The 27,718-nt window shown below is 38.0% G+C and overlaps 7 protein-coding genes, 1 long non-coding RNA gene and 1 other non-coding gene across 12 annotated transcripts; 6 read left to right on the top strand and 3 right to left on the bottom strand.

Moving 5' to 3' along the window:
* The first annotated feature begins 2,058 nt into the window (after window positions 1–2,058).
* LOC121746859 (uncharacterized membrane protein At3g27390-like) lies at window positions 2,059–6,030 on the top strand. Its single transcript, XM_042140808.1, has 10 exons — window positions 2,059–2,485; window positions 2,943–3,051; window positions 3,152–3,344; window positions 3,428–3,564; window positions 4,036–4,324; window positions 4,459–4,565; window positions 4,675–4,813; window positions 4,996–5,194; window positions 5,292–5,535; window positions 5,627–6,030. The coding sequence occupies exons 1-10, from the start codon at window positions 2,392–2,394 to the stop codon at window positions 5,892–5,894; spliced, it is 1,779 nt and encodes a 592-aa protein (XP_041996742.1). The 5' UTR covers window positions 2,059–2,391; the 3' UTR covers window positions 5,895–6,030.
* Window positions 6,031–6,760: 730 nt separating this feature from the next.
* TRNAD-GUC lies at window positions 6,761–6,832 on the bottom strand. Its single transcript has one exon. It is a non-coding gene; the product is annotated as a tRNA-Asp (tRNA).
* Window positions 6,833–7,436: 604 nt separating this feature from the next.
* Window positions 7,437–8,029, top strand: LOC121749099 (stellacyanin-like). Its single transcript, XM_042143704.1, has 2 exons — window positions 7,437–7,626; window positions 7,734–8,029. The coding sequence occupies exons 1-2, from the start codon at window positions 7,437–7,439 to the stop codon at window positions 8,027–8,029; spliced, it is 486 nt and encodes a 161-aa protein (XP_041999638.1).
* A 151-nt stretch (window positions 8,030–8,180) lies between these two features.
* Window positions 8,181–9,137, bottom strand: LOC121747866 (protein NOI4-like). The gene is made up of 3 exons (XM_042142007.1): window positions 9,004–9,137; window positions 8,631–8,840; window positions 8,181–8,542 (listed from the first exon to the last, which is right to left on the bottom strand). The coding sequence occupies exons 1-3, from the start codon at window positions 9,010–9,012 to the stop codon at window positions 8,516–8,518; spliced, it is 246 nt and encodes an 81-aa protein (XP_041997941.1). The 5' UTR covers window positions 9,013–9,137; the 3' UTR covers window positions 8,181–8,515.
* A 6,852-nt stretch (window positions 9,138–15,989) lies between these two features.
* On the top strand, window positions 15,990–18,042 carry LOC121748262 (succinate dehydrogenase [ubiquinone] iron-sulfur subunit 2, mitochondrial-like). The gene is made up of 2 exons (XM_042142506.1): window positions 15,990–16,706; window positions 17,639–18,042. The coding sequence occupies exons 1-2, from the start codon at window positions 16,045–16,047 to the stop codon at window positions 17,808–17,810; spliced, it is 834 nt and encodes a 277-aa protein (XP_041998440.1). The 5' UTR covers window positions 15,990–16,044; the 3' UTR covers window positions 17,811–18,042.
* Window positions 18,043–18,993: 951 nt separating this feature from the next.
* LOC121748261 (cystinosin homolog) lies at window positions 18,994–22,336 on the top strand. 3 transcript variants are annotated; one of them, XM_042142504.1, is made up of 8 exons: window positions 18,994–19,297; window positions 19,392–19,704; window positions 20,223–20,347; window positions 20,553–20,595; window positions 20,694–20,811; window positions 20,881–20,930; window positions 21,351–21,437; window positions 22,180–22,336. In XM_042142504.1, exons 1-8 carry the CDS (start codon window positions 19,179–19,181, stop codon window positions 22,189–22,191), a joined length of 867 nt encoding a protein of 288 aa, XP_041998438.1. In that variant the 5' UTR covers window positions 18,994–19,178; the 3' UTR covers window positions 22,192–22,336. The 3 variants fall into 3 exon arrangements, with proteins under 3 accessions (XP_041998438.1, XP_041998439.1, XP_041998437.1); XM_042142505.1 differs by lacking the exon at window positions 22,180–22,336 and having other exon boundaries at window positions 19,392–19,524; window positions 19,615–19,704; window positions 21,351–21,731; XM_042142503.1 differs by lacking the exon at window positions 22,180–22,336 and adding an exon at window positions 21,556–21,731.
* On the top strand, window positions 22,215–22,829 carry LOC121749098. Its single transcript, XM_042143703.1, has one exon. It carries the CDS (start codon window positions 22,215–22,217, stop codon window positions 22,827–22,829), a length of 615 nt encoding a protein of 204 aa, XP_041999637.1.
* A 257-nt stretch (window positions 22,830–23,086) lies between these two features.
* On the bottom strand, window positions 23,087–25,854 carry LOC121748260 (protein WVD2-like 7). The gene is made up of 9 exons (XM_042142502.1): window positions 25,717–25,854; window positions 25,041–25,463; window positions 24,646–24,966; window positions 24,490–24,548; window positions 24,282–24,356; window positions 23,905–24,007; window positions 23,756–23,818; window positions 23,559–23,669; window positions 23,087–23,408 (listed from the first exon to the last, which is right to left on the bottom strand). Exons 1-9 carry the CDS (start codon window positions 25,786–25,788, stop codon window positions 23,187–23,189), a joined length of 1,449 nt encoding a protein of 482 aa, XP_041998436.1. The 5' UTR covers window positions 25,789–25,854; the 3' UTR covers window positions 23,087–23,186.
* Window positions 23,670–26,028, top strand: LOC121748263. Of its 2 annotated transcripts, XR_006039422.1 has the most exons (5): window positions 23,670–23,861; window positions 23,922–24,027; window positions 24,521–24,759; window positions 24,852–24,940; window positions 25,662–26,028. It is a non-coding gene; the product is annotated as an uncharacterized LOC121748263 (long non-coding RNA). The 2 variants fall into 2 exon arrangements; XR_006039421.1 differs by lacking the exon at window positions 23,670–23,861 and having other exon boundaries at window positions 23,890–24,027.
* Window positions 26,029–27,718: the final 1,690 nt, after the last annotated feature.

Raw genomic sequence — 27,718 nt, 5'->3', positions numbered from 1 at the left:
AAATGTCCCGGTCGTTAGCAGAGGCGCTACCGGCAATCCAAGAAGAAATCAACAACGAAGTTGAACGCTACCAAGCTGTTATTCAAGCTTGGAACGAACAACAAACCCGGGTACCACGTACCCGGATGTATATTCACCGAGACCGTGAACAAGCTGCCTGCGGCTTTTCACGGATTATTTCTCTAGAGATCCGCGATGGAGTGATCAGATGTTCCGTCGCCGGTTCCTATCACAGCACACAAATAGCATACAAAGATGCAAGTTAACCTTAATTATTCTTTTGCAACTTTATAAAGCTTTTTGTTTGCTCGTCATTACCTTCTGCTCCTATATTAACTTTTGCGCTTGGTTAGTTAAGTGCTGGAAGCATTATACTGATGAAGTGAACGACATATGTGACTTAATAGTATACTCTTGTGTGCAATACGAGCTTTGTTCCAGGACATGGGAAAGTGAGGCTTGTGTTGATAACCTGAACTAACTTTATAAATCTGGCAGCTTCGGCTCTACGATATCTCTGCTCAGAGAAGGCCTGTGATTTCAATTGATTCCTTTGGCGGAAATACAATATACATAGGAAATGGCTCTGGCGACCTTGATTCCTTTGACATTCGTACAGGTACTTGAGTATTTTGTAGTGATATAATAATGAGTTATCTATATATCTATGTTTCTAAGCAATCGTTTTTTACTTTAAGAATTCAGTTTTCATGTATCTTGGGAGTTGAGACGGGAAAGGAAAGGAGAACTGTGCGCGCTGCCATTCGTGCACCTCTCCTCCGTTACCTAACCATTTTATTTGTAATTGTTTTCAAATGTTGTTTTTGATTCCCATTGTCATAGTGAAGGTAAACTAGTTACTCCCAAAGTGTATGTAGAAGCCACGTCGGTGAAACGAAAGGAGGAGCATCAGGAAGTAAGAAGCTGAAATCTAAGAGGCGCTCCAAATGTGAAGAAGATTGATATTTGCTGACATTCCATCATATGAAAAGTTTTGACACCAAATTTTGATGTTGTAAGTAAATTTCTTTATTATTACGCCCTTCCCTTTGGATATATAAGTAATTATTGGGAGTGAATTCAGAGCTATTTTTATGAGAAATTTGTTTACTTGTAAGAAGCTGTATATGTATGTAGTCACTAATAACTATACCATGTTTAGTCTTATTACTTTTCTTGTTTCATTAAAAATCAACTAAAAACACAAAATTGGAAAATTAAGGAATTGGGTTATTCTTCCATGATATATAATCTGTGCAGACAAAAACTATGCAACCCACTATATTTTTTCAATACTTGACACGATTTTAATGTTATTAAAAAAATTATACTCGATCAGACATAGGAAAAAAAGTCCAAACACATCTATGCCACTGAGTTGTAAAAGTGCATTAATTTATAGCACAAAAGTAGAAGTTCAATTATTCAAGTTATTACCCTCCACACATCTCAATTAATCCACTTGTATATTTTGAATTTGTGATACTATCAACATTTGTCGATTCTATATACCTATTGATCTATCAGTATATCTGTAATAATCAATTACAACCACATAAAAGTTATCTTTATATTTTCCTTCAAAGTTCCGAATACTTTTCTTCAAAATTAATTACTCCGTTTATGAGCTTCATCATTTAACTACACTCGATGATCCGATAAATATATTTTCTTGTCTCAACATTCGACCATTTTTGCTGTAAATTGTAATTATGCCAACAAATTACTAAACCAGTTTTACACACATATATTTCCACAAAGTCAACGAAGATGTCAGGAATCATATTCCAATATCATAATTTTCACATATCACCTCAAAATAAGATAAAGAATAAAAGTATAATATATATAAAATAATGTTTCTTGATTATACTAAATCTTAAAGAAAACCATCTCGCCGAAGCCAGTTTTATGCTTTCCAAAATCAAACAACAGAATCATACACTTTACTATTTCTTCATTATTATATTCGAGTCGTTTTTTAACACAACGTCAAATAATTTACTAGAATAACTCGAAATACGAGTAAATAAATACTACTACAGTAAAAATTTGGAGCAGACAGCGGAAAATGCTTTTCCCAGAATCAACTGTATCATACAACAGCAGGAAACTGATCTCAGCAAATCTGAGTCTCTTTCCTGAGCAATCCGACAGTTTTTTAAGAACTAATTTTTTGAAACTCACTGTCCAATTTGATTACTTCTTTAATTGCTTTCCATTTTCCAAGTTCTCACTTAATAAGATTAAAAATACCCTTTATTTCAGGTGCGCATCATCGGGTCCTAAAAGTGAAAAAAAAAGTTGTCCTTTTATTTTATTTTCAAAATTATCTCTGTGATTTCTAGAGCTTGATTTTGAGTTGAAGATCCAATAGAGTGAGAGAGTGAAATGGAACCCCCAACGGGGTTGTGGGCTTCTTTGTGGAATTTCATACGTTTCTTGCCTTTCTTCATTGGCCTTCTCATTCTGGGACTTCTCAAAGGTATTTCCTTTTCTGGCTTAATTCATGTTTGCTGAATTTGGGCAGTTATATTTCCTTTTGTCGGTAGGATCTTTTTTGTGATGTTGGCTTACCATTTTCCCAGGTTTACCATATGTGTAAGTGTGTAACAGATGTCAATTATTTTTCAATGATTGCAAAATAATAAATGCCTAATGTTTCAGTAGGATTCGCCGGTGGATTTATGTTTGAGAAAGAGGGGTTATTTAAGATTTAGATGACATGGTAAATATGAACAGAATCAGAGATGAATGTATAATGAATTTTAGTAAGGCAACTTGAGATTCCCCATTTTGAAATTGATATTGACTTATTTTACTTGTGGATGATTTTCAAGGAAACTGGGTATATTTTTTCTCTTTGAAGTAGACTGAAATTCAATACTATATGTTATAGTTCCAAGAAATAGATCTGTTGCTGATTTCGTTTGTTGTTTCAGGCATTGTGATGTTCCCAGTGATATTTCTTATCATCACATTTGGAATCTCTGTGATAATACTTGGTCTGTTGCCTATTCACTGCTTTTATACCTATTATTGCGTTTTGAGGTATGTTCTTGTTCTTGCAAAGCCAGAAAACTCGTATACTAACTTCATCGTTCACACATTGAGCAATCAATCATCACCTTATGCTATCCCTTTATTGCAGCACAAAGCAATTTGGTCCCGGTTTGAAGCTCATGCTCTACTTTTGCATTCCCGTCTTTGTTATAGCATGGCCGCCCATTGGAATTGCCTGTGCAGTCTTTGGTGGTGCAGCTTATGGCCTGCTTGCACCGATGTTTGCCACCTTCCAGGCAATAGAGGAAGGGAAAACAGACAAATTCTATCACTGTGTTTGTGTGAGTGAATCTTTCCAAGTCGAAGTGATGCTTCTTTTTTTCAGTGACTTCGAATTATGGATTTTATTTCACCATGCTTGCAGGATGGAATTTCGAGCACTCTGAAAGGAAGCTTCACTATCATCAGAGACTTTTTAGATGTTTGTTTCTTTTCTTATTTCTCAATCATGGATGAGCTACGTTGTCAAGAGCCTGCTGAAGGAAAATATTATGAGATTAGGTCTGCTTTTTTTCCCTGTTATTCAAAATTGAGTTTTCGACTTGTTGAATTTCTCGTACTGTGAAAAGCATATTTTTGTAACCATATAATCTCTTCACAGAGTACATCTTTTCAATATCAGTGGAGAGCTTTTTTCTTTCTGTGATAAATGGGAAATTTCTTGTTATGCCCTATTAGGATCTCTTTGACAAAATGGTATTGAGTGTATCATACCGGTTACAGATACGTTTTTATGAGCTGTATATCTTGAAGTTTTTCTTGCTACCAAGTTAGAAATTCAAGCTTTTCTAGTCGAGATTCTGCATATCGGCATTGCTACTTGTGTTAGATAAGAACAATCTACAAACTTTTAACGAAGCAAATAGAATTATAGCTACATGCTGAAAGTAGTATCCTTCTTTATTATGTCAAAATGGTGCTTCTTTCCATAATGTCTCACGTATTTCATTGGATTTGTGCTCTCTGTTACAGATTGCTGTATGTTCCCCAAGCTCTTATAGCTGGGGTACTTGGTGCATTTTTTGATTTTCCAGTGATCTCCATTATAGCCCTCTGTAAGAGTCCCTACATGCTTTTCAAGGGTTGGCATCGCTTGTTTCATGATTGCATCGGACGTGAAGGACCATTCTTGGAGACTATTTGTGTGCCATTCGCTGGCCTGGCCATTCTACTCTGGCCTTTGGCTGTTGTAGGGGCAGTATTGGGCTCCATTGTGTCGAGCATCTTCTTGGGTGCTTATGCTGCTGTGATCGTCTATCAGGTTAGATTTCCTTAGCTTGCAAAATACTGCAGAACAGGAATGAGGTGAAAATGGTTCTTCTCTAAGATCAGGAGACGCGTAACTTACAGAAAACAGCTTTTTGCAAGCAAAATCTCATGTGGTTTTGATTTCAGGAGAGGTCTTTCTGGTATGGGTTGTGTTATATTGTTGCATCGGTTTCTATTTATGATGAATACAGCAATGATATCCTCGACATGCCTGAAGGGTCCTGCTTTCCTAGGTTTTGACATCTACAACTATGCTTCCTTTAACACCTAAACGCGTAATTACTTTTACAGTCAATTATCATATGTGCAGCTAATCCTTTCTTGTTTGCGTGATTCCTACAGACCACAATATAGAAAGAAATCAAAGATGCCTCAACACACTTCCTCATCTGTTTCTAATTCAAGGCCCGGATCTTTCAAAAAGGCACTCTCACGTACGAGCTCTCTAATGGCACCTATGGTCGAGTTGAAGCCTCTTGAGGTATACTTTTGGTCCCGAGTAATGAAGTGGCTAAAAAAACAAACTTTGTGTCTAAGTTTGTGAATTTGAGAATCGTAAATTAACCAAGGGTGGAGCGATGAAAGAAATCAAAGATGTCTTTCTTGTTTGCGTGATTCCTACTAACATCTGGTCTCTTCATTTGAACCACCAACTTCTTTTAGTTGGCTGATGCCTTGTTTGAGGAGTGCCGGCGTCAGGGTGGAGCGATGGCTTCGGAAGGGATGATAACCTTAGAAGATATCGAGGATGACAAGAACGACAAATCTGGTGGCGGAGTGCTAAGCGTTGGCTTACCTGCCTATTGCATTCTTCAAGCACTTCTACGCTCAGCAAAAGCCGACATAACTGGCATATTGCTAAGTAAGCGATCCATCTATGATTTTTCGGACCTTTTTCCTTTCTGTTCAAGAAAAAACAAGACATACAACGGATTTTGGCCTTGTTGCTGTTGATGCAGGCGACAACGTGACTGAAATAACTTCATCAAATAGGCCCTCAGACAAGTTTTTCGAGTGGTTTCTTAATCCGCTCGTGATCATCAAAGACCAGATCAAAGCCGACAAACTTTCTGAGGAAGAGGAGCAATACCTTGGCAAGTTGGTTTTACTGAGTGGAGATCCGGTAAGATTGAAGAACTCGACCATTGGCTTAGTTCCTAAATCCGAGATTAGACAAGCCGAACTTGATGCTATTGCTCGAAGGTAAAGATTATATAGTCCAAAATTCTTTGAAAGCTGTTAGACTCTGTTATTGTGTCACTTCTGATTCTTGTTCTGCTGCGTGTTTTTGAAGACTCCGAGGAATCACTAAATCGATAACAAGATATCCAACGTTTAGACGTCGTTTTGATGATAGTACAAAGTGCATTCTTGACGAGATTGCTATGAAGAACGAAGAAAGCGGAAAATCTGGCAGCCGTAATCCTTTGCCTCTGCGAAAATCGAAAAGCATGTTCGGGAGGATTTTCAGCCAGAAATCTTTCAATGGAAGATCGAATGATCATAATGGCACTTTGCAAGAGAACCGAACGGCCTCTGAGAGAGATGTAGAAATCGGATGAGTCTGTTGTAATGTTGTTGTTTCAGATGGTGAATTTTTTGCAATTTTTAGGTATGTAAATCTTAACTACATCGCAAACAATTGCTTCATACTTTGCATTGCATTAATATATGCGTAGATATCGGTTTTGCTTTTCATTTGCTATTACTCCACTTTGTAAGATTTTTTCTCAAATTTAAGTTCATTCAATAATTTTGTATGGTTTCTATATGTCATTGATTTATTTTCTAGTTGACTCGCACTTACACATAGAATTTTCAAGATCTCTTTTGATATTCTCAAATTTAGTGTTTCATTATTATTGTTGTTATGCAATACTACATGTTTCGAAATATTATCTTAAATCCATATGCCCAAGATGAAGTGTTGAGATGTAATATGAGAAGTACATCAAACATTCATATCGAAGCTTCTCAAAGCTATCCCTCTAAGTCAAAAGTTGTTTAATCTTGTTTGGTAGTATTAATGAGATGCTTTCTTTTGACTTGTTTTTCACTAATTTCAAATAGGTTACCTCCACTAATAATTTATTCTAGAATATTTAATTTACTAACCCTCTCATCCGAACCCTCATTCCATTGTATACTCTCCTTGCTTATCTTATTTTCCAAGCCTTCACACATAGATCACAATTTTACAACCAGTCAACAACATATAAAATGAAGTAAAATTTCATAAAAAAAATTGACAGTGGTGGGATGTGCTCGTAATCAAATTGACAGTCAATTCGAAGTTTGAAGTGGAGCTAATTATTTTACTCCTAAAATAAAGTGAAATTTCTTCTGATTTATTTAATTATTTGAATAATATAATATGACACGTGTCCTTGCATAATTCTTAAGAATATTTTTAAAAATACAAAAATATCGCCGTTGCCGGGGATCGAACCCGGGTCACCCGCGTGACAGGCGGGAATACTTACCACTATACTACAACGACTTGGATGCTTGAGTTTAAATTCGAAAACTAATATTTTCTTAATGTCAGATAGATCACATGTATCCATGGATTGTCATATAAAAATAAAGAGTTATTCAATCCAACACGATAATTATCTTCATATAAAAAGTTAAATACTACCTTTTTATATGAATAGGTATAAAAAGGTAGTACTTAAATTTTATTCTCTTTCTATTTTTATATTGCATACATTATTCTCTATCAATTAATTATCTTCTCATTTAATTTAACAATAATAATACTAATATTTATTTTCAGTTTTTGAGCTAGGATTAAATTAAAATAATTTATTGTAGGACATTTCTTTCTTGCTTGTCCAATTGAAACTTTTCTGCTTACTTATTTATTACATGTGATTTTTTTAATTAAAGAAAAAGACGAATTAATTATATACTCCATATCTTATGTAGTACTATATTTAAAAGTAAAAAACATAAGTAAAAGAAACTGTTTTTTACCACTAAACCACTATCTTGCTCCCACGTTCATCCCATACTTAATCACCCCAAACATTCCGATTCCAAAAATCCCCATATTCCAAACCAATATTATTCAAAAACAAGCAACATTTTGCTTCATATCAATGGCGTTCAACTCAGCCTTTCTGCTCGTGGCAGTCGCTACCTCGTTCTGTTTCCTGAACCTGCCATTGTCTCGTTGTACCGAGTTCGATGTTGGAGAGCTCCGCGGTTGGGCCGTTCCGCCTTCCAACGACACCGATTTGTACGACAATTGGGCTTCCGAGAAGAGGTTTAAGGTTGACGACACCATAAGTAAGATTTCATTCATGCAATATATATATATATATATATATATATATATATATATATTAATTTTATTAGTACATGTTTACATTTAATATAATTATGATTGGTTAAAGGATTCAAATACAAGAAAGACTCAGTGATGGAGGTGAAGAAAGGAGATTACAAAGAGTGCAACTCGAGCCGGCCCAACTTCTTTTCCAACACGGGCAACACCATCTACACTCTTAACCGGACCGGTTTTTTCTACTTCATTAGCGGCTCGACCGGCCACTGCGAGATGGGGCAGCGTATGATCGTCTGGGTTGTGGCGCAGGATGCTTCCGGTGCAACCTCTCCTGCTCCCATTTCAAGCGCTATCAACGCCTTGTTTTTCATCTCCTTTCTCATTAGCCTAGTATTTTTCTTTTAGAATATGTTACTTAAATTACTTCTATGTTTATTTCTGGATTTACGTTGGGGTATGTTTATTATTATCTCAAACTTCGCTTGTAGTGGTAAAATATTTTAATTACACGTTTATTGAGCTCATTTATTTCAAGTGCATGTCAACAAAAAGGAGATTTGAAAGATAGGCAAGTAAACAATTATTTCATTCAACTTACATGGTTGATTCATGAAAAATACTAATCGTATTCTATGAGACAATAGATGGAGAGAGACATCTCAATTTGTCGCAATTCCCTAACTCAAAAGGTGGAAGATGTACAAATCACGATGAAACTACTCGATACTCATTGTAAATAACATGTTACATGTATGATGATGATCTGATAATAGACATAACATCCTAACAATAATATATCTATGTGTCTGCCCTTAATTTAATTATCTGCTCAGCCCAAGCTCTCCAAAGAAAGTTTCCTATTCCATTTGTAGGCAATATGGCATTCACAATTTATGAGAAACAGCAAAGCCACTTTTTCTGCACAACATTAGAATCAAATATAATTAATTAATGAGTACTATTTTATAAAATAAAGTTAGTATGCAATTTAGGAGGAAAAGGGAACCTTGTTAGGTTCATAAGATTGGGTGGATTGGGTCGACGACCGTGATCGCGACCGAGCCGGTTCCTTGTTGGACTGGCCAGGGCCTCCGCCGGTGTTCTTGCCCTTCTTTTCATCCCTAGCCTTGGCAAAGATGGCCGTAAATCCATCAGCCGAGGCAGGGTTGTTCACGTCCCACTCACCAAATTTTGGCAACGGCTTACCCTTTTTGCCCTGTCATAATTTATCGAATATAACTAACATTATATTTATAATTTGATTTTTCAATTTCAAGAAATGCTGGATTTTTCGAAGCCAAAAGTCCATTTTTGTTTTGAATAATCAAAAGGCGCGTGGAATTAAAAGAATGGAGATTTGGTGATCTGGACAAACTTACAGATGCCATGAAGGATAGTTGCCAAAATTGCAGAAAAAGGAAAATGGAGAGAGAGACGGCAGAGCGAGAGATGGATTGATTATGAAAATACAGAGAGAGTCCTTTGGAGGGAAGGAGAGAGAAAGACAACTAATAGAGAAACACACACATATATGATTGGAGTGTGTGGTTTATATGATTTTAATACACAATTTGCATGCCAACCTAAATGCAAGCCCAGCCTATTATGTGGATAATCATCTCAATAATAATGGCCCTCCATTTTCTATTGTTCTCCTTCTTCTTTTATAAATGATCCAACAGAAAGAAAACTACTTTCAATTATAAAACAAATATATATATATATATATGCTAGTACTATGCACAAATTACTTGGAAAATAATGTACCTATTAAAATTCGTTAAAAATACATCACTTTCATATACTACTAGGAGTATTATTTAATGATATGCATATTTTATTCAACAGTTTACACTTTATTAGTTTATTTATTTGAGAAATAGAACTGTTAATTATGCTTAACATAATCAATCATTAAGCATGGTATTTAAACCCTTGTAATTGTACTTTTATCTTTTACTAGATAAAGGAAAAGTCAAAGATTATGCATAATGAAATGGGGCAATATTTCGTTTTACTGACTGTTGGAATCGCAAAAGATCATTCACATGAATTCCTAGTAATATGAATGGAGGGGTCAGATCTAAGGTGCTGGGGGCATGTGTGGGCAGGTGACCCGAAGGGGCCGTCATGAGCTGACCACGATCTTAGCCTCTATGAAGTTGGGTTCCATGCAGGATTGTGTATGCTATCCTCTCTACCGTATTTGTATGCTAAGATATTTTTGTGTTTGTCACTCTCTAAAATTTCTATCAAGTAATATATGTATCTTTATTCGAATTCATGTCCTATACATTGCTACTTGACAATGTAGTTGTTTCAAGGTTTTGTGACGGAGAAGCATCCACAGTTGTATGTGGGCACAGCTGACTGGCGTCGTCCCATTTTTACCGTAGTATTAAAATGAAAAACACTCTTGAGGTGTCTTCTTGGAATGGCCTAGCTTGGAGTGAACACTATTAGGCCTAACTTCTTTGGTTCGAATTTCATCTACTCTACAGTTATTTTGTTAATTCGACATATGTAATATGCATACTATTGCGCTTAAACATTGCTGTTTATTTGGTTTGTATACTTGTATAAGAACATGAATTTACTAGCCCACGCAGAAAATATCAGTTGAGGCTCCCAAAAATACAAAACACACTCATATGTTCATGTTTATGATACAAGCTTCAAATTCCCCTTCCCTTCGAATTTGCAAGGTTAAAACTAAGATTTTCTTTTGGTTTGTGAATTTTATTTTCATTTATTTTTAAGTGTTAATATATCTATACATGATCAATTTTCACTGGTGAAATCAATATCACATTGTCACTTGTAGATCCTGCTACTTGTTCGTATATGTTTCTTCATTTACATTTCAATTTGTAGTGCTCTTTTTAAGAAGAAAAAAACCCACCCATTGCAATGAGGAGCCATTGGGCTTAGAACCACCAGTCCACCGCGGCATGGTTACTTTATCCGAAACCACAGCACAACTAGTTAGTAAAACTACAAATGTGATTAAGACTAACTAAAAGTGACAATGAAATGTAGCTTAGTTGATAAGATGAAGCTCCTACAATACACCTCTAGAGAGTAGTGTGTAAGAGTTGTTGCCGAATAAAAAACAGACAAGCCACTGAAAGAAACTATGATTCTTCTTCTTCTTCTTCACAGGGTTACAAATCGAAGTTTTGGCAGATTGCCATTCAACAAACAAGTTTAAACACATTATTGAACACTCCGAAAAATGAAGGGAAATGAAAAGCTGGACATTGCTCATTTCTTTTACAATACACCTTTCATCTGCAAATCCAATAAATATACACAATCATCAAATATTAATATTGGGGGTTTCATTCATTTTGTAAGCAAAAAGTAACTGCAAGTCTGCAACAGTTCATGTGACCAAAAGAAGCAAGTAAAAGGAACCACGTTACTCTTGCAAATATGGAGCTAGCTCGAATGAGAACAAAAAAAGTTAAAGCGCAAAAGTTGGATACAGACAACTGCAGGGTGAGGCGTGTCGACTTTTGAATAAAATAGCACAACCACAGCTTTCTTCTATATTTTTCCAACTCTTCTTGGAGATTACCCATAAGCCACTTTATGTTGTACTGGGAAGTAAAGATCAGATGTAATAACCGTGGCCCTTAAACTGACTCCTAATTCATTATCTTTATTTGCAATTACAAATTAAAAAATGATTTCTTGTATATAACACATAATCAAGAAATAAATGCATACACTTGGAGCTTCAGTTGAGCAAAACCATTATAATATAGGGAGAGCGAGGCCAAGTTAAAGATGTTATACTTATATTAGTAAATTTTTAAATAAAACTAGAAGAATTCTGAGGAATTATATCGTACGGGCATGATAAATAGGGAACAAGTTTGTCTTCCCAAATCCAAGGAATATACAACACATCTGCAGAAACTACACCAGGAAAGGTGAAAAAAGTGGTGAAAGGTGAAGAGAAAATTTTGGTCTACTATCAAGTCGAAAAACAGCAAATTTGGTTCAAGTCGAAAAACAGCAAATTTATTGAACCCCATTCTTTTCTTACCACAGGCAATAGCACAGAAGCACAAAACATTGCAGAGCCAATAAAAGATAACTAATGAAATGAGTCATTTGAGAAATTTCATGCACCAGTCATAATGATGAAAGGTGAAACGGTAACTAAATAGTCATGAAAACAATTTGGTTGAGTATTTACTGTATAGATAGACCATAATCCACCATTCCAAAGAATCAATGGGCAAACAAAGATAATACTTTTAGGCTTACAGCAGAAACAGATCAAGTCCTTTTCATCAATAGCCATAGTGGTGCTAATAAATTGTCAAAATTGTTTCTTGCACTTCAACTTAGCGCCTAAGCCTTAACTTTTAATAAGGTCAAGTTAGATAACTTCACAAGAAAATCTTGTTGTAGAACAACATCCTCGTATTGAACTACAGGTGCAAAGTCCCCATATAGTTAAAGGCAATAACTCATTAAAGCAATAGATAAACTACTAAACACAAAGGTATGGTTTCTGTGAGAAAAACAAGATGGAGCTGAATCAAGGAAATCTATCTCCACTAAACATCATGATATTTTCTCATCTCATACTCAATACATTTCAAAGAATTTCGAATTTCATGTCAAGACAACCATAAAACAAATCAACCCATGAAAACCTAATTTGGCATGCCAATATGATGGGGTAAGACACTTGGGAAGCTAGAAATCGAAACTTGTTAAAATGAGTACGAGATTTTGAGTATTACCTGGGTGATTTCAGGGAGAATCGGAAGAGGTTGAGTGAGAATGAGATTTTGGGGCGTAGATCTTGTCGTAAGCCGTTTCACCGACGAGGTAGATTCCGAAGGCGACGAGAGCGATACCGAGGCCGGGGGTGGCGTGACGCCACTGATTGGTGAGCAACGGGTGCTTACGCCAGGCGTCGCGCCGCCTGAAAAACTCTCCGGTTGTCCCCAGTTGCTTCGCCATTAACACTGCTCTCTTTTGTCGAATACCAGATCGTGGAATATGAGAAATGGGAGATGGAAAGTGGGCTGGGCTTCTCGGCGGCGTTGACACCAAACCTGTTTTGCCTGGTTTGGGCCTCAATCCATCACCTATTTTTCAAGATATAATCAAAAATCCGATTTCCGATTTTTATCTCACATTGTTTCATAATCTAATAATTAAGAATCATACGAATACGATAAACCATCAATTATGATATGTAATTTGCAATGTACCCTTTTAAATTTTATCTTTCTTCAATGTTCTTCGAGCATCCACAATGGCAGATGTCTCGGCGGACATCGAACCGTGCTGGACGTCAGCGCGGGACATCCGCCATTAGGCAGCATGCATACGGATACGGACGTCCGCTGCGGACACCGGAGTTCCGCGGTTTTCCGGGACGTCCGCCATTGCGTTGACACGATGGACGTCCCGACGGACGTCCCGATTTTTTTATTGTTTTTTTGGATGTCCGTCGGGATGTCCGTCGGGAGTCCGCCATTGTGTAGTGGGATGTCCTTATGACGTGGCACTGCAGTGGGATGTCCTTGTGACGTGACAGGAGGTATTTTTAGGAAGTCCGTCGAGATGTTCGTCGGGATATCCGTCCCATTGTGGATGCCCTTCCCCTAATTAGGAATTTATCTCACCATAATTAATTTTAAATTCATAAATTCAATTATTGAAAGACTATAAAAATTGAAGCTTTTTAAATATATTAATAGAACTAGGGTTAGAACGGTACGGTATACCGCGCCGAAATGGCCATACCGCATACCGTACCGTACCGTGCGGTATGACCAAAAACCATACATTTACCGTACCGCTTTTGTCGGTATACCGTAATTCGGTATACCGAAAAGTCGGTATACCAAAATTTAGATATCGTTACCGTACTGTGATTTCGATATACCACAATATGCGGTATACCGCAGTATACCGTGATTTCCGGTATATACCGCAAATTTGTTGTATATATCGTAAATTTGCGTTATATACCGCAATTGCGTTATTATGCGGTATACCGCGGTATATACAAAATGCATACATTTACCATACCTAAAACTGTCGGTACGGTATAATACCGTACCGAAAAGTACGTTATACCAAAAATTCGGTATTTTCAGTATTTTTTCAGTACGGTAAGTGTAGTATTTCGGTATTTCGGTATATATTCTCAGCCATAAATAGAACTCTTTAGATAAGTTGTAATTAACCCAAGCAATGGTATGGCCAAGGGCGACGTTGGCGGCCAATGGAGCACAAAAAAACAAATGTTCGAAGAGCCACCCACGTCATACACACAGTTATTATTCACGGTGCGGTCTTCTAACCGCCTAACTGAGACCCGTCTAAATGATCCCAGGCCCATTTCCGTCATTTTATTATCTTCTGCAACCGATAGTGGTCGGGCTTAGGGCACCCGCAACGCGTGCCGCCGGAACGGTTTCGCCGCGGAACGCGTTGCGGCGCACCATTCCGCTCCCATTCCGTTCCACGTGCCGACGGCACGGAACGCGGCACGGCTTGTGCCGCCACGCGCTGGGGCGACGTGGCGCTCCCCGCTTCGTGCGTGCTTCCCACTCGCTGGCCCGCGAGTGGGACACGTCAGCGATGATGCAATAATTAAAAATTTTTTAAAAAAATATATTTAAATTTTTTTTAAACTGTCATATTACCGTTTTTTTAACTTTTTTTTTAATTTTTTATATTTTTATTTTTATTTTCTTATTCTATAAATACACCTAATTTATTACATTTCACACACAACTACACATCTACTCTTCCTAAACCAACATCAATTCCTCTCCAATTTTCTATTTCAATCTCCTTCACAAAATGTCCGGCGACGGGAATTACGGCGGTGGCGGCTCCGGTGGGTGGGATCTCAACGCGTTCGGCGATTGGGAGACCATGTACAACACACTTGGTGGTTCCGGGTCGTCGACGCCGGGCACCCAGGGGTCGGCGACGCCGGGTGGGTACCAACCACCCACTTTCGATGTGGATGCCTACGCTCGACCACCCGGCTCGCGGCTTTCTCAGAGTTTGTCTCAGATTCGGGAGGATATCCCCGTTGAACCCACCCAGGGAGGAAGCCGAGGCGGTGGAAGCTCTAGGGCTGCGTCTGAGGCACCAGAGGAGGAGGAGGAGGAACTGGAGGATCTGGGCCGGCATCCGTACAACAACGAAGAAACTAAGGCGGTGTACACCGCCTGGCTCACCGTCTCGTACGATCCCATCGTCGGGAACCAACAAGCCGCCAAGTGCTTCTGGGAAAAGGTCCGTGATGTCTACCACCAGACTAAGCCGAAAGGGGCCCGGAAGCGCAAATATACAATGATCCGTGCTCACTTTGGCCGAGTCGACGCACAGGTCAAAAAATTTTGCGGCATCTACTTGGCCGAAGCGGCGAACTACCAAAGCGGAGCTTCGGGCGCCGACATTCTGAGGGCGGCTTTGCGCGTCTTCTACCAGGACACCGGTCTACAGTTCAAATATGTTGATATTTGGCAGCTCGTCAAGGACGAGGAAAGGTGGGTCGGCGGTGTCCGCTCGAGCTCGGGCTCAACCTCAAAGCGCACGAAGCACACGGCGAGCGGCAACTACTCGTCTGGTGACACCGGTGTGGCCAGCGAGTGTGAACCGCAGGTGTTTGGGGGTACGGGGGATCCAACGCCCGACGAATACGGTGGATCCAGCCGTGGGCGCCGTCGGCCGCAAGGGACGAAGGCGGCGAAGGCGGCTAGAGCGAGGAAGGGCCGAGGCGAATCAAGCCAGTCAGCCTCGGGATCGGGCTCGCGGGGAGGCTCGGACACACTTATGGTGGCGTACATGACCGCCACAATGGCGGACACTTCCCGCTTCTCGTACGCCCAATTCACGGCCTGGTGGAACGGAATTGTGTATATGACAGCACAACTTGGCCTTCCGACTCCCCCTCAACCTCGACCGCCTCCGGAGGATGATTCCCCGGCGGAGTAGTTTTTTTATTTTCCCACGTTTAATTGTGTGTTTTTTATTTTGTGTTTTTTATTTTTTTAGAATTTTAATTGTGTGCTTTTTTTATTTTTTTTAAGTCTAAGTTGAATTTTTTTTTTAATGTTGTGTGTTTTTTAATAAAGTGTGTTTGTTTTTTTATTAAAGTGTGTTTATTTAAATTGAATTGGGTTGGAAATAAAAAAAAATGAAATTGAATGAATAGTAATTTAAGGACGGTTAAGGAACGGAGGGTTGCAGGTTCCGTTCCTTAATTAAGGAGGAGTAAAAAAGTACAGTGAGGTCCTCAAATAGTGGTTTAAGGAACGGTATAGGAACAGCGTTGTGGATGGCCTTACTGCATCCACGCGCCCCAATAACCAAATCATTTTTACATCTACTCTTCTCTCTCTTTAGATTCTCTCTCCCGATCAATGGCGACTGGATTGGTTCGACGAGCGATAACAAGGGTTCCGGCTTTGTCACCGGCGGCCAGAGCTTTCATCTACAGAGAACACGCATCGGAGGCGGCGGCGGCGGCGGCGCAGCAGGCGAAACCTAGCTCCACCCCCAAAACCTTCCAAATCTACCGATGGAATCCGGATACGCCTCAGAAGCCCGACCTTCAGAATTATGAAATCGACCTCAAGGAGTGTGGCCCCATGGTCCTCGACGCCCTTATTAAGATTAAGAACGAGGTCGATCCAACCCTAACCTTCCGCCGCTCCTGTCGCGAGGGGATCTGCGGTTCGTGCGCGATGAACATCGACGGCCGGAACGGTCTCGCCTGTCTCACGAAGATAACCTCCGGCGGACCGACTATGATCACGCCGCTGCCGCACATGTTCGTGATTAAGGATTTGGTGGTCGATATGACCAACTTCTACAACCAGTACAAGTCGATTGAACCGTGGCTGAAGAGGAAGAGCCCGCCGGAGAACCCGGGCAAGGAGAATCTGCAGACCAAGGAGGATCGGAAGAAGCTGGATGGGATGTACGAGTGCATTCTTTGCGCCTGCTGTAGCACATCCTGCCCTAGCTACTGGTGGAACCCCGAGTCTTACTTGGGCCCCGCTGCGCTGCTTCACGCCAACAGGTATCTCGTTTCTTACCTAATTTTGTGTTGTCAGATTATGAGATGTGTGATGATTTATGTGAAGTTGGGGAAAATTAGATGATCATTCGATAATTCTTACTGTGATTCTATGAATATTGTTGGTCTGGTTTGCGATTATACAATTAATCCTGTGTCTCCTCCTCTCCATGTTACAATACTTTGAAAGTTAGGCTGGTACGATTTTGGTGAAATTTGTGATTTGGTAAGTTGTCGATTGAAGAAAAGTGACTCAGAGCGTGCTTCTGATATGGGAGCTCATTGGCGCTAGTGGAGTAGTATAGAATAAGCTTATTCAAGCACCCTTTTGCTAACTCTGTGAATGTCTTGATGTGTGAGCTAGGAAAAATGTGCTCACCTTTACCACAACATTGCTGATGTTATTCAATAATTGCTCTTGTTCTTAAGAACTACTTGTAGTAGTAGTTACTAAGGGGCCGTTTACTTTTTTGGATTATCCACAGGAATTGAAACTTTGGGATAATCCCAAGGTCCTTCATAATTTCTATCATTTGAGCTAGCTTGTTTGATATTTCACTGAAGATTTGAAATGGTAGGATTGGATCAATCCTAGTAATGGGGATAAAAGTACTAAAGCATGAATCTTACCATCAATCATGAAAAGTAATGCTCCCAAAACCTTCGTACCTCTCCCAAAACCTTCGTACCTCTCATAAAATAGTGAACGTTTTAACAATGGTAAATGGCATTCTTGCTAGTGTTTCCTTTCGCAGTATAGTTCCAACAAGTATCTACATTTAGCTAAATCAAATTGGCATATGTGCAACTTCGAGAGTTGTCTTCTTGAAGTTAGATTATAAATAAGTATACACGTGTAATGAATTTAACTATTAGTCATTGAGCCAAAGCCAATGCTGATATGATTCATATTGTTGGTGATGGTGGTTGTGCAGATGGATAATGGACAGTCGAGATGAATACACAAAGGAGCGCCTGGATGCCATTAACGATGAGTTCAAGCTGTATCGGTGCCATACGATCTTGAATTGTGCTAAAGCTTGCCCCAAGGGACTCAATCCTGGTATGCAAATCCAGAACATCAAGAGACTCGAGCGCACAAATTAGCTCTTAGGAGTCTTGGAAGCTTGATTGATTCATCAAGTTGAATAATGAGACTGTTTTTTGCACATTTCAACTCATCTGTACCTTCTGAAGCAGTATACTGTTTCGAAAATAATGTGCTTTGTGAATTGGGCTATAGTTGTGAATTGATAGCTCCATTGACGCTCGAGCGGCCCAGCCCACAGCATGGCTTCAGATGGTTTGCTTATGTTACTAAAGTTTTATGTGGTTTTAATCTCCTTTCGACTAGCAATGCATACAACAGACATGCAGTTTGATCATTCCTAATAACTCTTTAATTACAGTAGATCTTAATGCATAGTACTATAATACTATTGTTTTGAGTAAGATTTTGTATCAAAAGATACTGACATAAAAAAATTAAGTTACCCTTCCATGATGAAAATGAATTAAATTACACAAACAAAGTCGAACCTTTTTTGTTGGAAAATGAAGTGAAAAAATTACAGAGATTTAAAATAATGTGTATTTGAGAACAAAATATTAACATTAAACTTACAAATAATTTAAAGTATGTGTATTTAAGGATAAAATATAGATATATTGTGTATAAAATCAAAATTTGTATGGAGTTCACGTACTTTTAACCAATTAAACCTCATACAATTTTAACAAACGTTGTGAATTGAATTTTTTTTTTCAAAAAAAGCAAAATACTCCAACTATGTATTTTATAGAAAAAGTTAAAGAACCAAACAAATCGGTATTCAACAGTTATTTCCAAATTCATGTGTATGGAAATGTAATTGACACCAAATGAGAAGCATGACGTTAAAATACTCATTTTAGAATTTAGACAGCTTGTTATCTTTAAAACAAGATACGGTAACATCTTTTTATAGATGCTACCACACTCCTTCTATTCCTTCATAGTTGAGTCATTTTTTTATTTTGGAAAATTTCATCCTAATTAAGTCATTTCTATATATAATAACTTTTTCTTTTTCTTATTTTATTATTGCTACCTTGTTCACTTTTCTACTTTAAATTTTCAACTTTTTTCTGTCTCTTACTTATTTATTTATTTAACACACATTCATTTCTTAAACTCCGTGCCGAAAAATTTCGTCTGAATTATGAGAGAACGGAGGGAGTACTAGTATACTATTAAACACAATTAATATCATGGTATACGAAATGTGGAAGGATATCATGAATATGATATCTGAATAATAAATCAACGAAATTAAAGGAGATACTAAAAGAAAACACCCTCGGAATGAGGACGAGTATACGGGCACGTTCTTGACTCGTAACCCGCCGCAGCTGAATCATGGGACGTTGCACTTTTCATCTTGTCGCAGCTGCTCACTCATTTAAGATAGGGCACCCATTTCGAATAACAGAATCATGGCGTCTTGGAATTCAGCTCACCTCGAGGTTCTCTACAATGTTTTGGGATGGCTCGCTTTCGTCTCTTGGTCCATCAGCTTCTACCCTCAAGTTATCTTGAATTTCCGCCGCAAAAGGTCCGATCTTTCCCTTTCATTTTCTGGGATTCTTCTTTTTTATTTTTTGGGTTTTTGATTGGGATGCTGAGTGATGGTTCTTTTCTTGGAGCAGTGTGGTGGGGCTGAATTTTGATTTTGTGCTGCTCAATTTGACGAAGCACTCCTCCTATCTCATCTACAATGCTTCCCTCTTCTTCAGCTCCACTGTGCAGCGCCAGTACCGCGAGAAATTCGGTTTGAATGAGGTTATAATACCTGATTTTAGATTGGTAATGATCATTTTTATCATGGGGTTTTCGATTTGTTTGTTTATGTTTTGGTGTTTCCCATTGCAGATGATACCTGTTGCTGCTAATGATGTGGCTTTCTCTGTTCATGCTGTTTTGCTCACTGTTTTTACCCTGGCTCAGATTGTAATGTATGATGTAAGTGGTGGTGCTTCTACATTCCTTAACGTCTTTAAAGTTTGTGTTTTGTTTAAGTTGTGTACGGTTAAGGTATGTGATATAAGTAATGTTGTCTTTATAAGTTGGTTTAGTCCACAATCTTGATTGGAAGAAAGGGGTTTTCACTTAAGGAATAGGACAAATGGAGTGTTGAGCTTGCAGTGAGAAGAGTTTAATATTGATTCATTTAAATCTTTTATAACCTTCCATTTTATAATTCTGTGGCTCATTACGCGACCACATTCTATGTGGAAGTAGACAGTTGAATGAAACGCGAGATTGGTATATTGTAGGGAGTAGTAGATCCTGTTATATACAATATGTGGTTATAAACAATAAGTGATTCTGAAATCTGGGTGTTGATAGCTAGAGTCTTTATAGGAGTAGTTTTGAAAAGTCATTGAATAGTTTTAAAACTAGATGCTTGGGAGTTTTGAAGATCACACCTCTAATCCCTCCTTACTGATTTTTTATTTTACTGCTGTTGTTTTTGACAGCGAGGGAACCAGAAAGTTTCGAAAACTGCTGCAGTACTTGTTTCTGTTGCATGGTTAGCTGCTGCAGTTTGTGTTTTCGTGTCTATACCAAGACATTCCTGGTTTTGGCTGGTGTCGTGCTTCAAGTGAGTAACCTCATCTCTCATTTATTTAAGATCTCTATGCAACTGGATGAGAATTGAATTCCTATTTTACCATTCTCCTTTATGAGTTGAATTGGCTTAAAAAGGAACTCTCAAGAATATAAAGAAGAATTTAAGTGCATATTAGAAAATATATTGCTTCCTTTAATGCTCGTTTTCTGATTCCCGAATCCTTGTGTGATTGCAGTACTATTCAGGTTGTAATGACTGTAATCAAATACATTCCTCAGGTGCGCCCGAGATTTACATTAATCTGATAGTTTCTGAATTCCTTTTAATCTTTGGATGTATGTTATCTTGAGCATTATTCTTTGATCATTAAATCTAGGTTTACTTAAATTATCGTCGAAAGAGCACAATTGGGTTTAGCATTGGCAACATATTGCTTGATTTCTTTGGAGGGATAACCAACTATTTTCAGATGGTCGTCCAATCCATAGATCAAAGTAAGTTGGCAGTGTCTTATCTATCAAAGAAATATATCTGAAGCTGAAATCTTGTGTGTTGCCTCACAGATTCCTGGATCAACTTCTATGGGAACATCGGGAAGACGATGATATCACTGGTACAAAATGGGTTTTATACCTTTTTCTATTCATCTGCTGTTTGTCTTTGAACATAATGCTTTGATTATCTGGATATTAACACGACCAACAAGGACCTTAAATACTCTTTAATGGGGAGTCTTGTTTAAGAGTCTTGTTTAAGACAATCTTACAGGTCAAGATCTATAAAACGAGTCATCCCACGTTATTACACTACTCTAATTACGGTTTTGAGACCCCGATATCTTCAAATTCTAGACACTATTGTCCCACATCACCCACTCCTCATTTGAAGTAGTATCCCACAATCTATCCTTGTTTAACCCGAACAACGTATTAGTTTCCCTCTTGGAATATGTAACCATCAACGTCATAATTCTTAGCATCCTTTCCTCCATACCTCTGTTTTGCTGAAAAGATGAATTGGCTTTGTTTTGCAGGTGTCTATCCTGTTCGACATTCTCTTCATGGTTCAGCACTACATTCTGTATCCTGCCAGCAAGAGGACTTCTGATAATCCTATCTCGGTAAGCAATGAGCCACTACTCGGAACCTCTGACGACCCTCTCTCTGAGAGTGTGTAATAACTAAAACCTAAGAGCTACTTGTTGTGTGTGTGTGTGTGATGTGTTTATTTGTTGTCAGTTAGGAGAAGAAGCCTCACAAGTGACAAAGGAAGAGTCACATAGTGTAGATGTATAGGCTTCACCAATCATAGATTTCCTCCAACTCAGATCTCTGCCATTTATTGAAGTAGCTTCTCAAGATTTATAAATTTTGAGTTCACTTTTTAGTCCAAATTTATAAATATTATTTATATAGCTTGTTCACTAAATAGAATGAAGCTGATTTGGAATTGAAGGATTCCATCATTCCATGTGATTGGAGCTGGTGTATATCTTGAAGACTCACAATATTTGTAAATTTGATCTAAAAAGTTATCATGAGATTAAAGTTCATTTTTTTATTTAAGAATAAATCTTTTTTAATATTCTTGAACTTGGCCTATACGCAATAACCGACAGATAACTACCGGTATAGCGTCTTTTTCCAATCTTTCTATAAATTAATACTCCATATTTATATTTCAAAAAAGTAGAGCTACTCTTTTCGTATATTTTAATGCATCCATTGAGTTTGGCCAACACAACACGCATAGGAAATTTGCGTGCAATTGACCAATCTTGATCGCTTGCTTTACAAGTTGAAGCATAATTCTATTTAACCAAAACCACTTCCACAACAATTCATTGCTATCCATTAACATAGGAAGCAAAATGAAGAGAGAAGGTCGCCAGCATGGGATGGTCCGAACCTATCCGATCTTGTCTGATCGCAAGCAGAGAGGCCGTGAGGAGCTAGCCTCGCCCCCGACTGCCGGCCTCTTTGCCAAGATCTCCTCCAAGCCCACCAACCACTCCAAGTTCACGGGGAAGTGCGGCCGCTCCAAGTGCAACGATTGCCATGTGCATCCGGCATCCAAGTCCGAGGACAAGGTCAAGGGAGCTCACAAAATGCGTTCTTCCTCAGATGTCGTGTCTAACTACAGACTTATCACATGGCGGGTGGTGGATTCTGCATCCGGTTTCAAGGTGTCGGGGTTTTCTGCAACGGGCATTTTGGACTATTTGGATCGCGTGGATGATTATGATTATGAGTATGAAGGTGAGGGTGTTGATCATGAGCATGCTCATTTTGATGTTGGTTTTAATGGAAGTTATGATCATGGCATGGGAACTTATGATTATGGGATGGGATCTCATGGTGTGGAGATTGAAGAAATTGATGGCTGTGATGATAGCAGTCATGGTGATGATGATGTTGTTGATGATGATGATAGAATGAGTTTCTGTGAGGTGGGATTTATTTGGCAAGCTGTTGATGGAGATGAAAGCTGGTGTTTGGTGGAAGAAATTTGATTTACTATTAGATGAAATGTGTAAATCATAATTTAATCCAACCTGCATCTGTTTATATATTTCCTTTATTTAATTGATTGTCAGAAATAATTGTCAAACTGCTAATAAATTATGATTTGCATACTATTCTAAGCATTCTAGAATTTCTATGTAGGTAGGGTGATCAACGACTTTATTTATCTGTATTTGTTATATAGGAGTACTATATTTGTTGATTCTACTATATGTTAAAAAATGCCACTTTGTCTGAATCAAAATGAAAGAAGGAAAAAATAGAAATCACATTATATATATAACAATCCTCCAACCAACTACAGAGATGAATCTTGTAAGGTGAAGAATGATGAACATTTGTGTTCAATGCTGGATATTTGGTGATCTGTTCTCATGTGTAATTCTTTGCGGCAGTGAAGCAGTAAGAAGCTTGCTTGGTTTTGCAGCCTTCTTTTTTGATGAAGCAACAATCTTGGTGGAAGATTTTGGAGGCGGAGACGGACATGGCATTGGCACTGAGACAGTGACATGCTTCTTTGAACTGCTTCTTCCTAGTACTGCTGTCTGAGGTCGCATTGCTGGAGTCTGCATCATGCCAACATTCTTGTCTTAAAAATTACTACAATGGTTGTTTAGGTGAAGCGGAAAATCACATTTCAGTGAAACGAACGATAAGACAAGACATCCAGTGCTAGACAGGGAGAGTATTGCAATGGATTGAAGGGCATCTCTTACCTTGTTCATCGGACGTACTGAGGTTTCTCTTTCCTTGTAAAACTCGGGCAATGGCCGAGCTTTGAAGCAGAAGCTATAACTCAGTTTTCTAATCTCATTTCCTGCTTTTTCCTGCAAAAAACAGAAAACAAGAAGAAAACAAATTCATGTGTGAGCTCATATTCCTTTGAATCAGCAGGCTTTTTCATTTGTACAACCTTTAATGTCTTCTGCAGCTGTACCTTTTGCTCCTCGTTGGCATTGAATTTCTCCTCGAGTTTCTGCAAGCATAGGAGCTAAAGATGAGGCATACTGATGCATCAGGTTAAAGAAATATTAATACTAGTACGTATACACTGCTTCATGCCTGTTTTCTCCTTGCAGCTCTTTCTTCTGTCCTCAGCATAAACGGAGTAGACGAAGCTGGTGACTGTAATTTGTTCCGACAGGCCGTCAATGACTTCGTGTAACTGAAAAAATACAAGCACAGGTATGAAACTCCCTGCTGCAAAAGCTCATCTCTATCACTCTATAAATCATCAGAAACTACAGAAAACTACTCATTGAAGTTTTCACACTTGGTAGGTTAAGCTAATACTAGTTCAATATAAGACCTATCATATTGGTTTTGGTATACACATAACTAGAAAAAATTTAAATATGGTCACTGATAATAATATGTACTCCATATTATCCCCTATTTTCAAATCAGACATAATCAACTCAAATCAAAGCTAAACTTACACAGTAGACAAAATTTGCCATTTAGGAGCAGCAGTTTTGCTTCCATTATCACATGTATCAATTGGTGTTTTCATCCTGTGTATTCCAACAAATATTGTTATAAATAGTCTCATAAATGTTAGGAAAATGAATCATGTTCAAGTTCCCTTTGACTACTCAAGATGAACCAAAGATCCCTACAAGACTATAACCGGGTAAACTGATGCACCTTCGGTTGTCTGATCGAGGTGTTGCTGCAGGATACTTGGCCACATCTTTTGCAGCTTGCTGAAGTTGACAAAACGCAGTTCCAATGAACAAATATTAGTGAAAGAAACAACACAAATAAATGTAGCACTATAAACCAAAAGTGATATAAATCAACCATAATTGGAGTCCTGCAATCTTTAGGTGTTGTTGAGAAAATTGCAGCTTTCTTGGCTACAGAAACAGGCTCCTTATCAATCGGAACCAAATTGATCAATCCGCGCAAAGACTTGTGAGACTGCCTCTTCTTATCCGTGGATCCCACAATAGATTTCTTAGCACTTTGACTGATCACATTGTTTTCTTTCTTGATATGAGGTGTAGCTGGTGTGGATGGAACTCTCCACGTCTTGCGCCTAATTGATGACTTGAGCGAAGATAAACCATGCTTTTTCTTGCTGGTTGCAGACGAGGTATCCTCATTACCAACACAACTCCCCTGCATCAACAACAATCAATCTCACATTCTTGCACAAAGATGATCAAAACTAAGCCAAAAAGCTAGATTTCAACCTTCAACAAAGGCCTTTCCATTTGTGGAGTTTCACTCCCCTCTAAACATGAATCTGCATCAAAATTTTCAGATAGGCTAACTGAAACCCTCTTCTCTAAGTCCTCATTGCCTGTGGTTAATACATTAGTTTTAGTATCATCAGCAGCATTTTCAACAACTCTCTCAGCATTAGCATGATTTTCTCTCTCAAGTAAGGCAGCAGCTTCAGCTTCAGCTTCGGCAGCAGCTTTTTGAGCAGCAATTTTCTTGTAATGAGCCTCAAAGAAAGCCTTCTTCTCGGCCACAGAGCCCGGCTGAGCGTAGCTCGCCGCCTCCTCCACATATTTCTTGTGTGGAAAGGTGGACCATTTATCCCATGATAAGGGCTCACTCACAAACCTTCCAAATGAAACTGACTCACCAAGAAAACTCTTGGGGTTTCCCTGCAAAAACCATCAAAAACCCCCCACCTTGTCTTCAAGAATTCCACCATGGTTAAAACCATCAACTCATCTACTACAAGAATACATGTAGCATTTTCTTGCTCCTTTAAGAGTCAAATTTCATGTATGAATTCATGCTTAGTTCCACACACACACACACACAAACACAAACTAATGATGCTGGTTTTGATAAGCTAGGGCAAGACAATTAGCAAGAGCAAGAAAGATTTGGTGGTTTATATGGTTTTGTTACCTGCCATGATTGGTTGGGAATTGGGGCACCAGTGTAGGAGAAGCCATGCATGAGACAAGCTGAATCTCCCATTATTGTTGCAGAGATTTTACAGAATGGAGATGGAATTATTATTGCATATCAGGAAGGAAAAATGTGATCTTTGTTGTGGTATGAGAGTTGGGTTTTAATTTGTTTGTGGCATGTAATGATTGTCCTTTAGCATATAGATTTGAAATTTAAATGAAAACTGACGTTGAGCAGTAGAGTGGAACTGTGGAACTATCATTCTGCGACCACTATTTTTAATTGCTTTTTTCTTAGCTTCTTTTAGCTTTTGGGGGACCCACTTCATCAAAAAGTCGTATGCGTTTAACGTTCAAAACTTTTTAGTCTTTTTTTAATCCAATCTCATTCTCCATCACTACCAAACCCAGAACTTCATCCCCTCAAAAGCAAATTGATGATGAACTATTGAACTTCACAAATTCTACTTATCCAAATCTCAACAAATTGCGCTATATTGTAAAGTTACAAATTTAATTTTGGATAGCTAGAATAGTGATTTTTGTTATAATTACAGTTCTATACCGTCAAAAATAACAATAATCATAACCACAAAAAAAATTAGTTATGAAAATTGAATTTTTCAATTTAATTTTGGATTAGTGATATTGGGCTGGGCATATTATTGCAACCATGGACCAGAAATCATTTTGGGCTTTAGAATTATAGTAGGGTCTCTTACAAAGCCCACATAAGCATTAAAAAGGCTCAATATGTTTAGATGATGCCATAATGATAGATAGCCCTCGACGACAAAATAATCCCATCATCAATTTTAAATTAAAAGGAACAGATAATTCTGAACTCTCTAAACAAGGAGTAGAAGTTAATTTCGTCATTACAAAGACAAAAGAAAAGGTTGTTAATTCTAGCCACAAATGCACTAGTAGATGACACTAGAATGAGCTGTATTACTTAATTTATATCCAGTAATAGAAAAAGTATATATTTGGAGTATATCTTTTGCAAATTGCAAGAATCAAAATAAAGATAACCAAGTGAAACGCAATAATTGAGTTCCGGTGGGAGTAACTTGAATATGATTAAATAATAATGGAAGAAAAACAATTTATTTAGAGAGTGAGGACAAAGACAGGGCTTGAATTTATCATTACATCTTTTGGATATTCCAAAAGTTGAATTATCATTTATCCAAGTAGCTGTCGCACATAATAAGATATATACGCTACGCCAATCTTTTACTCCATTTTCCGATTATTGAGTGTGACATTTTTATATAATCAAAAGTCTAGCTTTTACTTTTATATAATTATTATGTTATAGAAAATTTTTATTACAAGGCATGAATCACTGAAATGGGTATATTTAAGTTCACTCAAAATATTTTTTCATTATTATTTTATTTAGTTATCTTAACATTCCACAAGTGGCAAGTAGCATGGTAGAGCTGAGCTCCCTGCTGCTAAATTTGACTGTTCAAAATTTATTGGTCGCCCAAACTCCGCCATCGTTTTGGCATTGCGCCGCCCCTATGTGGTCCCCACCGTTCAACTCCGACCGCTCAAGCTCCCTTCAGACAACGCCTACTCCCTTAATATGGACCAAACAATTCATTTAATTACGTCATAATTATCATTAACTTACCACAAACTCACAAACTAAATAGCCATTCATTTTCATTCAATGTCATAATATTTCAACTTCAACTTAAATTCCAAAACAGTACTCCTATCATCTAATTATCAAGATTTTAAACAATTTTACTAAACATATGAAATATATGAGCGGACAGATTAGAAAAGTCGAAAGTATTTCAATTGTCGAAGGAAAAGTCAAATTGAGATAACCCGTGTATTTCCTTCCAATGTGGCCCCAATAGTCTGAAATTAAATATTCCGATAGCTTATTAATACCACATTAATCCAAAATTAATCCTTGATGTTATTTACTTGTCGGTTGAGCTGTATTTCATAATCTTATCTTAATACTACTAAAT

Source organism: Salvia splendens, chromosome 9 (assembly GCF_004379255.2).
Source record: "Salvia splendens isolate huo1 chromosome 9, SspV2, whole genome shotgun sequence".
Lineage (NCBI taxonomy): Eukaryota > Viridiplantae > Streptophyta > Magnoliopsida > Lamiales > Lamiaceae > Salvia > Salvia splendens.
This window is presented reverse-complemented; position numbering and strand designations above follow the sequence as displayed.